Source organism: Octopus sinensis, linkage group LG11 (genome assembly GCF_006345805.1).
Source record: "Octopus sinensis linkage group LG11, ASM634580v1, whole genome shotgun sequence".
In the NCBI taxonomy this organism is placed as follows: Eukaryota; Metazoa; Mollusca; class Cephalopoda; order Octopoda; family Octopodidae; genus Octopus; species Octopus sinensis.
The window spans coordinates 47,739,510-47,752,307 of record NC_043007.1 but is presented as its reverse complement, the minus strand read 5'-3'; the positions used below and the strand labels follow the sequence as shown (position 1 = coordinate 47,752,307).

At 35.2% G+C, this 12,798-nt stretch overlaps 1 protein-coding gene across 3 annotated transcripts in view; it reads right to left on the bottom strand.

Annotated features, from left to right (window-relative positions):
- Positions 1-12,798, bottom strand: part of LOC115216978 (protein MEMO1) — a 53,154-nt gene that overhangs the window by 26,429 nt on the left and 13,927 nt on the right. The window contains exons 2-6 of one of the 3 annotated variants that reach the window (XM_029786462.2): positions 11,845-11,926; positions 7,757-7,825; positions 6,810-6,922; positions 4,707-4,818; positions 410-552 (exon numbers count right to left, since the gene is read on the bottom strand). In XM_029786462.2, coding sequence (XP_029642322.1) covers positions 410-552; positions 4,707-4,818; positions 6,810-6,922; positions 7,757-7,825; positions 11,845-11,926 — 519 coding nt within the window. Of the gene's footprint in view, positions 1-409; positions 553-4,706; positions 4,819-6,809; positions 6,923-7,756; positions 7,826-9,841; positions 10,512-11,844; positions 11,927-12,798 lie in introns of those variants that run through there. The other 2 variants (XM_036507463.1, XM_036507462.1) reach the window with 2 other exon arrangements.

Sequence of the window (12,798 nt, the reverse complement as noted above, 5' to 3'; positions counted from 1 at the left end):
AAAAATTCCTTGCTAGAAAAATTGATAAGTGTTGGTGATAGGAAGAGCATCTGGTTTTAAAATCCCACTTCAAATAACTTCCCATCTAACCCATGCTAGCACAGAAAAATAAATGTTAAACAAACAAAATAATGAATGATTCAATCATGTATCTTCCATCTCTACAAACACTGGCTGTTTATTGATGAAAGAAAATTAGTTTGTAGTGAGACAGATAGCCTAAATTGGGGTCAAATCTTGGTTTTTGATTCCTGGAGCTGATAAAATACCAAAAATACCCATAAAGCATCCCACTCAACTACATCCATCCACCCACCCTCACTGATATACAAAATAAAATTAAGTTTAGCTGAGAGAACCAACAGTAACAGACGAGACAGCATTAACAATGTAGTCAAAATAAACTTACCCCAGTGACAAAAATCAGAAGATACCACAAACAAATTTTCTGGGTTAGATAGATATTCCCCCAATAATTTCCCATAAATTTTTTCTTTATCTCCTTGTAATGAACCTACAAGAATTGGAACTATAGTAAACTGTCCTTTTTTACTGAAAAAACAAAAAGACATGTAAACATGTATATTAGTTAAGGCCTTGGTTATTCATTACAAGAACAGATAACATGTAAAGTGTGGCTTAATCAGTGACATTTATAGTAATGAGGAAGGGAGGATTACAACATTTTTGAAGAACATTTTATGTAAGGGGATGAGAACTTGGATGTCTGATGTTCACAGCTGTTGGCAGTGTGGTCCAGTATGGGTGTCTGGCAGCTGATCATGTGTTGGGTTCAATTTGTGGAATGAACAGCATATTGTATCCTTGAGCAAAGTACTTCATCTTAATTTGCTCCAGTTTAACCCACTGAAAATGAGTGCCAGCCAAGTGCTGGTATAGCTCTTTCTTCCTCTAGTCGTTACATTCTGAATCTGGTTCTATCTGCCAGCAACCACACAGGCACCTACAACAATTAGCAATAACATGATGCATATTACCAAGCCGCATTTGTATGTGGGTAATGGCTGGACTCTTTCTTAGGTAACAGCTACAATAAAGCTACAGTAAAAATATACCAAAACTACTAAGCACAGCCTATAACTAGGACAGGGCTGCATGGGACACTGTGCTACAAATATATCCATTCCATGAAGTAAACAAAGGGCATTGGAAATGATAATCTAGTCATCATCCTCGTTTAAGGTCCACTTTCCATGCTAGCATGGGTTGGACGATTTGACTGAGGACTGGTGAACTAGATGGCTGCACCAGGCTCCAATGTGATCTGGCAGAGTTTCTACAGCTTGATGCCCTTCCTAACACCAACCACTCTGAGAGTGTAGTGGGTGCTTTTATGTGCCACCGGCACGAGGGCCAGTCAGGCAGTCCTGGAAACGGCCATGCTCCAATGGTGTTTTTTTACATGCTACCTGCACAGGAGCCAGTCCAGCGGCACTGGTAACGACTTCACTTGAATGTTTTTTCATGTGTCAGTAGGGCAACGCTAGTAATGATCACACTCGAATAGTGCTTTTTACGTGCCACCAGCACGGAAGCCACTCAGCTGCTCTGGCAACGATCATGCTCGGATGGTGCTTTTAGTGTTCCACTAGCATGGATGCCAATCATCAAATTTGATTTCGAATCTATTCTAAATATAAATTTATTTGCTAGGAAAAAAAGGATGAAGATAAAATAAAAACATTTGATATTTATCTTGAAATCACTCTCGATTTAACAGGATAATGACGAAAACTATTCTACTTTGATTTTTCTGGCATTAAATTATTTAATTATCCTGATTGATATCATAAGAACTATAAACTTTTGAGAGAATATGGAAACATTTTTTTTGGGGAAGTTGAAGCTTTATTTTATTACTTGTGTCAGCCACTTAATGGTAGCCATGCTGGCACACCACCTTAAAGGGTTTTAATCAAAGAAATTGACCCCAGGACTTATTTGTAAGCCTAGTACTTATTCTATCAGTCACTTTTTGCCATACCACTACGTTATGGAGACAAACACACACCAGCACCGGTTGTCAAGCAATGGTGGTGGGGACATAGACACACACACACACACACATATATATATATATATGACGGTACATATATATGTATATATATGACGGTCTTCTTTCAGTTTGTTTACCAAATCCACTCACAAGGTTTTGGTTGGCCCCAAGGCTATAGTAGAAGACCCTTGTCCAAGGTGTTAGTGGGACTGAACCTGGAACCATGTGGTTGTAAAGCAAACTTCTTACTACACAGCTATGCCTGCGTTTATATACATACATCCACAAGCTTCTTTCAGTTTCTGCCTACCAAATCCACTCACAAGGCTTTGGTTGGCCCCAAGGCTATAGTAGAAGACACTTGTCCAAGGTGCCATGCAGTGGGACTGAACCTGGAACCATGTGGTTGGCAAGCAAGTTTCTTACCACACAGCCATGCCTGCAACTATACAAACTTTGAGAATGAATTCCAAGAAAGAATTACTCCTTATTCTCTTGAAAGTTCATAAATGCTTATAACATCAAATGCACACGATTCTTGTTGGTGAGAAGTTTCTAAAATGGATAGAAAAATTCAAAGGATTACTTAGGTCCAATAGTAGAACATTTGCTATGTTTACAGGAGAAGTGGGTTCAAATCTCATGAGCAGCCTTTGTCTTTCCCTATTCAAAAGGGGTTTTTACCAACCCAATATTTACATGCTATTAAGGTGGCAAACTGGAAGAATCATTAGCATTTCATCTATCTTTACGATCTGAGTTTAAATTCTGCCAAGGTTGACTTTGCCTTTCATACTTCTGGGGTTGACAAAACAAGTACCAGTTAAATTCTGGGGTTGATATAATCAACTTACCCCATTTCCTAAAGTTGTTGGCTTAGTACCAAAATTTGAGATCAATATTTTTATGTGCTATTATTTATAAGGCAGAATTGTTAGTATACCGAAAAAAATGTTAAACGGCATGTTTTTACACTCTTGAGTTCAAATTCTGCCAAGGTTGACTTTGCTTGCCATTCTTTCAGGGTCAATGAAATAAGTACTGAGTACTAGAGTGAATGTAACCAACTAGTCCCCTCTGCTAAGATTTCAGGCCTTGTACCTTTAGTAGAAAGGATTATTTATAGCATCATACTACAAAATCAATTTCAAAAACGAATTACTCCACATTCTCTCAAAAGTTTATAAATTCTTACGAACACACACACACAAAAAAGACTTTCAAGAAGAAATAAATTTCATAGACATGTGAACTTAATCTCAACCATTTCTGCTTACATTTCTATCACTGTTTAACAAAGGTCAACTGCTGTACACCCTTTGGCCCATATATCATCAAAACACTATATTTGTACAAATAAAAGTTTAAGATGTGCAACAGAAAAATTTATCTATGTATACTCATTCTTTGTTAACCCAAAATCATGGCTTTTGCAGCAAGTCTTACTCTGCTCATTACTTGAGCTATAGATAGTAAATAATTTACCTCCCCATTACTTTCACAATATATGTTAAATATTCTTTTCTATTCTAGGCACAAGGTTCGAAATTTTTGGGGAGGGAGGGGGCAGTTGATTAGATTGACCCCAGTATGCAACTGGTATTTAATTTATCGACCCTGAAAGGATGAAAGGCAAAGTCAACCTCGACTGAGTTTGAACTCAGAATGTAAAGACAGACGAAATACTGCTAAGCATTTCGCCCAGCGTGCTAATGTTTCTGCCAGCTCACTGCCTTACTACATATGTTAAATAGTAACATATCTATTACTTTAGCCATATATCTATCTATCTCATCATCATTTATTGTCTGCTTTCCATGATGGCATGGATTAGACAGTTTGACTGGAACTGGTTCCAGTCTGATTTGGTATGGTTGCTACAACTGGATGTGTAATGGGTGTTTACTATATGCCACTGGCACAAGTGCTTTTGTGTGCCACCAGTATTGGCCACAACTATGAGTTCACTTGGCTTGATGAGTTTTCTCAAGTACAGCATATTACCAACGGTCTCGGTCACTTACCATCACCTCTGTGAGGTCTAACTCTGTTGTACATGCATACTGGCATTGCACATCCAGCGAAGCATATGAGCTTCATTTCTTTCTTAGCAGTCACACCCCATGTTTCACTGCAGAGTAGCATGGCTGTTTGTACACAGGCATTATACTATCTGCCTTTCACTCCAAAGGAGAGGCCCTTAGTCACCAACAGAGGTAGTTCTCTGAACTTTACCCAGCCTATTCTTATTCTACTAGCTACTCTCAGAGCATCCACCTCCACTGGTGACTTGGTCACCTAGATAACGGAAGCTATCAACTGCTTCTAGGTATCGCCCCCTTGCATTTGATGGAGTCAATTTTCTGTACATTTCTAGTACTTATTGTACCATTGCACCTGCCACACACAGAGACTATTTTCTGTGATATTGCTGCATCTCTTGTGTGTCCATAGCCTGCACTGGGTACATCTTAAGGAGTTTCTACCTATGCCTTTTCTACATATCAAGCAGGACCATTTTCTACCTGAAGGGATTTATAACTTGTCTTCTTTCGTACTTACTAAGACTTCAGTTTTTTCTATGTTAACTCTAAGGCCCTTTGATTCTAGGCCATGCTTCCACACCTGAAAATTTTTCTCTAGTTCTGATAGTGATTCAGCTATAAACTTTGATTTTTGGCTAACTTACCTCTCCATTACTTTAGCTATATATGGTAAATGCATTTCTATACTATGTTCTTGTTCATCAGTCTCTCTTGACATTTGCTCTAAATGGCCTGTAGCCATGAGCTCTTTGTAAACTGAAAAGCAAGGAATTGTATTAGCTAGATGTTAACAAAAAAGATCTCTTTTTAATAAAATTCATATTTTCAAAAGCAGAATAGAAAGAAAGCTTCATATGAAATTCTTTATCCTTAACAATTTCAACAATAATAATAATTATTGGATGATAAATTCTGAATGAAGAACCAAGTATTTCTCATTAAAAAATAATTCTTAAAATATAACTGATAAAGACTTATTTAAAATGTTGATCAACAAATGTAGGAATCAAAAATACAAGACAATCAATTCAGCACCTTGCAAAAATTTTCCCATTTCTTTAAGATAAACATTTAATCAAATTTACCATACAAGAAAATAATAATTCTACGTAAGAAAATATATTAAAGCTGAATAGAAATGCAGTTCACTTTGTAACCATTGTGTTCTATCTTATGGTATGCACATTGGGCAAGTATCTTCAGTCAACTAAAGCCTTGTAAATGGAATCTGTAGTTGGAAATTGTAAGGAAGCCTGTTTTGTGTGTGTGTGTGTGTGTGCATGCATGCATTTTGTGGGTATGTTTACATTCAGTAGCTTTGTATGAAACTGATTGAGAAAAGAAGAGATGTTAAATTGACTTTCTGTTAACAAATCATTCTGTAGCTCTATGCTTTTGAAGACAAGTGGAATATAACAATCCCTAAATTGTAAAACAAGTTAAGGTTAATGACAAGAAATGTATGTGAATTGTAAAATAATGCCTTAATTAGCAAGTATTCACCTGACCCATGCTAGCATGGTAAGATGGGTGTAAAACAAGTGAAAAAGCAAATGTTAAAAAGACAGTCTACCAACAGAATAATAGGGGGGTTAAATCCTTAACCCTTTTATTATCATATTTCTGTTAAACTACACTGTCATTATTTTGAAACTGGCTCTGAGTACAAATGTCTTGTTTTCATAAGTTTCGAATTAAAATCTTCTACCAAACCTTAGTCACAATTTATGTTCCTAACACTAGCTGAATGATAAGTTATTTTACTAAATTCTTTGTTATAAAGTAATTGAAAGAAACATAGAGCATCTCAAAATAAACACAGTAACAAAAGGGTTAAATTAACTTGTAATTAAGATCACTTAAACCTTTTAGCATTCAGATTATCCCGTCAATGCAATGTTCATTCTTTCACATTATTCCCAAAGCTTCAAGATTACATTGATGTGATTTAAAATTTTTAGAATAACATTGATCTGGCCAGTTTGACATAAAACAGGTGCAATATTTGGACTGGATATGGCCGGTTTAAATGCTAAAGGGTTAAAACAGGAATTTGTAACAGGAATAGGAACAGTCAAGGCAGTGGATTGGTATCAAGAGTCAAACCCAAAGGAGAGCAAGTATTGGCTTCAGAATCTGGACACCTTGTTTTGTCTTGTTCCTCCAGGTTTAATATACCTGAGAGACATTCTATGCCATCAAGTTGACTTATTTGTAGGTAACTACTATTTATTGTACAATGGCAAATACCCATATAGATAGTTTATTACTTTCTCTGATATCAAATTAATTGGTATTTAATGAGAAAAAACAGTTTACAATGAAAAAGACAAAAAAAAAAGCCATCAGAGTGGGTGATACCTACCTGCGCAAACACAAGGATAAAATAAAATTTAATAAATATATTATCAGACGATTTCAGATTTCAACAAAATGACCTCAAGAGTTATTTCCCCTGCTTATCGTTAATGTATAGGTAAACAAAAACATTTTGATTCACCAGTCCAGCAGTTTTAAAGATACTCAAACCAAAATAATGAGTTCGAGCCACTCACCCAGTGAATATTTCTGCCAAATTTGGTGAAAATCCGTTCAGCCGTTTTACAGTAATTTTGCAAACACACAGACAGACAGAGAAAGACGAGTGACTAAAATACCCTACTTTCACTTATGTGTGAAAAAGACAGCCAAAAAAAAAAAGTTAACTTTATATAAAAGAAATCCAAAGTAACAAAGTTAGAAATTACCTTTACTGTCAATAGTGAGATCATAAAAAGGGGTCTGATACTTCTCCATTGATGACAGTGCACAACCATAAAGACGGACATGATGAGCAGGACCTAGGATAAATATTCTTTTACTGAAACAGAAAGATAATATTTCGCTACAGTTTATAAAGGCAGGAAATCATTTTAGTCATTTAACAGTACACAAAAGTTGTTATATACACTTTTCCTTTATATCTTAATAGTCTATTATGAACACTCAGAAAGATTCGTTGCACTTCTGCAACCTGCTCAATTACACAAGAGTGCAACATAGCTTGACATTAAAGTCAATACTCTTAAGAAATCAATGAACAGTGAATCTAACAATTTTTCTGTTGTTTAGTGGTTGTGATCTAATTGATTTTGTGATGGAATTGTTCCATTTTTAAAAGTCAGTCTCAGGTCAAATCTCTTAAATACAACTGTAACAGGTTTCTGAATAAAATATATTTTGCCAATATGAAAAAGATTGAAGTATCTAATTATATATTTCTTAATAATGATACATTATAGTGTATTTGGGATCATTAATGATCCCAAATAATTTAAGAAATTACAACTAATGATAATACAAGACTAAAAGAATTGTCTGTTAAATCTATAATCCCACCAATGAGTTGAGGGTGCAAGCAAGTCTGGAAGGCTAGAATTGCTTTATTGAACCTAAAAAGATAAGTAAAGTGGACCATGGCAAGATTTGAACTTGAAACAAAGAGTCAGAACAGAATACTATGCAGTATTGATTATAGCAGTAAGACTTTAGGTAGAGGACAGATATACAAGAGTAACTGCAACAAAATATTGATAATCATTCATTAACAATGACAACCTGTTGTAAAAGAAATAATAATAATATTGAAAGTGGTGAGAGCAACACAATAGACAGGGAGAAACTACTGTTAAGAGATATATAAGCTGTTACTTACATTTTTTGAGGATCAATTTGTCGGTAGGCATGAGCTGCACATGCTCCACAGTAGATATAACCAGCATGGCTTAGGAATAAAAACAAAACAAATATTACTAATGTTAAATTATCCTGAAATAAAATTCTAATTAAAGCAATGAATTTATTTTATATATCAGGGTACAAATATAATATATAATTCAGTTCAGGTTTTCAGAAAAGCTTTAAATTTACAGGATTCATTGTGCAAAATAAAGTTGTATGTTGTTTAATATGTCTATATTTCAAATAACATTGTAACAAAATTTCTTCTTTTCTTTAGTCAGTTAAGTGTTATTTCCAATTTGCTTCTAATACTATTCTCTTCAAACTTTGCTTCTGTGACCTGGGCATCAATGTTTAGAAACTGATCCATTACAATTCAGACAGATTCAGCTCTGAGTTACTGAAGTAAAAATATTGTTATAGCAAATATTCAATACCACAGATTCTGACAATATGTGCATCTCTGACGATGAGCAGGAGTAGTGGTGGAGGGATTTTTAGGGGTTTGAATAAATGTAACAAAAGTAAAATTTGAGGGAGATATTAACTATTTTTCATACTTTCAAGTGGTAAGCAAATACTAATTAACAGTTGCTACCCAAAGACAAAAATCATGTTACAGAGTGTAATTCTCACTCAAATATATTGGACACTGGCAAATTATTAACAATGGTAAATCAAATAAAGCATCTCATACAGATTTTTCAAAAATGAAATTCTAGGTGTCATATTACTAAAGAACACTAGACTTTCATAAAATTAAAAATATTAAGCACAAAGTGAGTGTGGAAACTTTTTTGATCAAACACTAACCCTGTCCTCAACAGACAGAGTATGACATGCTTCATAACAACTTTATAATGGACTTTCAACATCTATAGGTTAGTAGTAGATGGAACCAACAGTCAGCATTCAGTCAAACCAAGAAAATACAGTAACCCCTTTGTTACCATATTTCTGTTGAAATATACAACTTTTATTTTAATTAATTTGGAAAATAATGAAGAGTTTAGTAAAATCATTATGTCATTATTAAGTTGGTGTATGGAACTTAAATTTGCATAACATTTTGATGGAAGGTTTAGATTGCTTTAAAACAGGAGGTTTGCATCATAAAACCAAGGGCAGTTGGAGTCAGTGAGGAATTCATAAAATTTTGGACGTTTACTGCATAGTTTTAAGACTACAATCCTTAATAAAACATCATCCTCATCCTTTAACATCAATTTTCCATGCTTGCATGGGTTGGACAGTTTGACTGGGACCAGTAAGCTGAAGAGCTGTACCAGGCTCCAGCATTCTGTTTGGCTTGGTTTCTATGGCTGGATGCCCTTCCTAATGCCAATTACTTCACAGAGTGCACCAGGTGTTTCTTACATGTTACTAACACAAATTTGTAAATCTCTAAGCATGATATATCATGGAAAGGACAATGCAAAAATATTTATCAATATCTAACTTAACCCCATCACCTGGTCTTAGTGTACCCTTAGTTGAGCTTAATCTGTTACAAGTGTTTAGACCAGGTTTCTGGTTTGAGGATGACTAATCACCCGTATTCTTACCAAGATTGTAGAGATATTTACTGATTTTAGAAGACAGACTGACCTCGAAAACTGAAGAAAGATTGTCGCAATAAATAACATTTATTCCAAATACTCTTTAAAAGCAACCAGACAACTATGAATGGCAGATATTTCAGTCATACGGACTGCATGGATTTTACTTAACAATTCTTATAGCAAAATCTAAATCACCAAATTTACAGGCCCACAATTTAATCTTTCAAGTGTTCAAGTATGGTTTAATCTTATGCCATCATTACCAACATTTTATTGCCCATTTTTCTATGCTTGCATGGGTTAGATAAGACTTTGCTGTGGTAGATTTTTCTATGCCCAGATGCTCCTCCTGTCACTAACTCTCATTTGCTTTGTAGTAAGACAACCTAGACATGATTTTCCAGAGAATTGCAAGCAAACGATATAGCTTATATTATAAAAAGTGATTTTTTTTTTTTCATTCAATCAGTTTGTACATGTGAAGGGGGAATACTCACTCATTCACACACACTGGTGCAGGAATGGTTGCATGACTAAGAAATGTGCTTGCTTTCCAACCACATTGCTTCAGGTTCTGTTCCTTTGTGTGGCATCTTGGGTAAATGTTTTCTACCATAACTTCAGATTGACCAAAAACCTTGTGAGCAGATTTAGTAGACAGAAAGTGGGAAAAGCCCATACAGAACATCCTATCCAACCATCCTCGATTCTTTTACCCTATTTTCTCTTTATTCACCTTGTATGTTGATGGTACCCCCTAACACCTTATCACCATCTTTCTTCCAGCTGGAGTAGTTATGTTATCACTACAGCAAGATACTAATTCTTATCATCCCTCTATCATGCATTAGCCTCTTAATACCTGGCACAAAACCACCTCTTCAATATTGCACCTCACTACTCAGTCAAAAGGTATTGTTTTGCAAGTTATTTAGTGACCTTACTAATGGTGATGCCATGCAAAAACAGCACCCAGTATACTGTGAAGTGGTTGGAGTCAGGAAAGGTACCTCGTTGTAAAAAGCATGCCAAAGTAGACATTGCAGCTCAAAACAGTTCTCAGATCTTGTAAAACCATCCAACCCATGTCAGCATGGAAGATGGTCATTAAATCGTGATATATAGGTGTAGGTGTAGTGGTGTGGTTAAGAAGTTTGCTACTCAACCGCTTAGTTTTGGGGTTTAGTCCCACTGTGTGGCACATCTTGAATCAACCAAAGCCTTGTGAATGGATTTTGGTAGATAGAAACAAGTTCATCAAGTGTGTGTGTATGTGTGTAAATTTGTGTTTCCTTGTCTTAACATCACATGATAGTCACAAAAACAAGCTTTACTATCAAAAGAATGTGGGAAAATATTATCTCGGCAGGAAACAGGTGAGGATTGGCAACAGGAAGGGCATCTGGCTACAGAAAATCTGCTCTAATGAATTGCATGCAAGCATGACAAAATTATATATATTTCTGCTTATGCTAAGTGTGTTTGCTGGTTGTAAATAAAAGGCCTTGCAAGAATACAGTGTTTTTTGCTTGCAACCTGCCACAAAGCATATCTGGGCTTCTTGACATGTTGCATAATCTTTTAAAACAGAAAGCACATTCAACTGGTGTCATTTATATCCACTTCTCTGCATATCCATCTTTAGGCTGTTTGATAGTCAACAAACTGGGAAATTATTACCTTGCTTAGAAGCAGGTAAGGTTTGTTATGTAGAGCACCCAATCATAGAGAACTGTGCTCCAGCTTACTCTCAGGTGCCTCATGCAAGGATGGAAAAGATGTTAAAATGTGTTTCTGTGTATATAGGTTAGGCCAATAGTTACAACTGAAGCCACCAGACTGTACCCAGATATTGCAATAGGTGGTCAGACTGTACACACCTTGTATATCTGTGTGCGTGTAGACACATAGAGATCAGGCTTCTTTTATTTCCAGCCAACCAAATTTCACTTTCTATTTGGGCAGTTTCTTTACATTGACAAAAGCTTAAAAGTCTAAAATAACAGGAAAAAAAAATTCATTTAAAATATTGAAAATGTAATCCAAAAAATGCTGAACTAGAATAATCACTACTACATTTGATAGTAAGGGTATGCTAATTAGCTAATCTGGCACTCTGTTATGATGACAAGGGTTCCAATTGCTCTGATCAATGTAACAGCATGCTTGCGAAATTAACATGCATGTGGCTGAGCACTTTACAGACATGAGTACCCTTAACATAGTTCTCAGAGAGAGATTCAGCATGACACAGAATGTGACAAGGCTGGCTCTTGGAAATACAGGTACAACTCATTTTTGCCAGCTGAGTGGACTAGAGGAACATAAAATAAAGTGTCTTGCTCAAAGAGACAATGTGTTGCCAGGAATTGAACTTATGACCTTACGATTGGTAGCCGAATACCCTAACCACTAAGTCACATGCCTTCACTAATTAGCTAATAAAGAAGTACAAATTTTTGCAAAACCAATGTGGTAGTTGTTGTATAGAATAACTTACGGTGCAATAATAGCTCTGGCTGGAGAATGGACTGCTTGTACTTTTGATAACCATTGTGTCAACTGATTATTAAGTTCATCAGCTGGAATAAATAGAACATTCATTGAGATATGAAAATACAACAAAAATAAAACAAACACTTATTCATGAAATAGCAAAAAGGAAATTGTTCAAGGAACCTTGGTAGAAATTTCTAAGTATTTAAATATCAGAAAACACTGATTCAAAATGTCTGAATAAAACTTCATATAATGATGATGTTATAAGAGTCAAAATGCATATTTTAGAAGAAAAAAAAAAGACCCCACGCAAAAATAAATAAAATAAAATTATAAAATGAAAGCTGCAAATTAGCAGAATCTGTAGAGCATCAGACAAAATACTTTGTGGTATTTAGTTAAGGCCCTTTATGTCTTGAATTCAAAATCCTGCCAAGATCAACTTTGCCATTCATCCTTCTGGGGTTAATGAAATAAGGGATAAGTTGCGTACTGGGGTGGGGGTGTATTTGATTGATTTTCTTTCTCGCAAAAGGAATGGTCTTGTGCCAATGTTAGACCTGAATGTAACAAAATGAAAGCTATAGAAGTAACTTTTCATACTAAAGAATACACATTCATTTCCAATGAAACAAAGAAGAGAAGGAGTGACCGAAACAAGTATTTACAAACAAAAGCAACAGCTTTTCGACTGAGTAAATCTTGGTGTTCAGTACAATAGTGAAAACGTGTTACATAAAATAGCAAAAATCAATAGCTGACTTTAAAGCACAAGTGTATTCTTGAGTGAACACGTTTGTCTCTCATGAAAAATCATTAAGATTAATCAATGAAATAGACACTGTATTTTTCTTTCCTTTTTAAATTATTTAAATATGCTGTTTTAAGATTGCAAGATGTTCCATCGTAACAGGAGAATCAAATGAAAAAACACAAAAATTACTTTTTACATTAT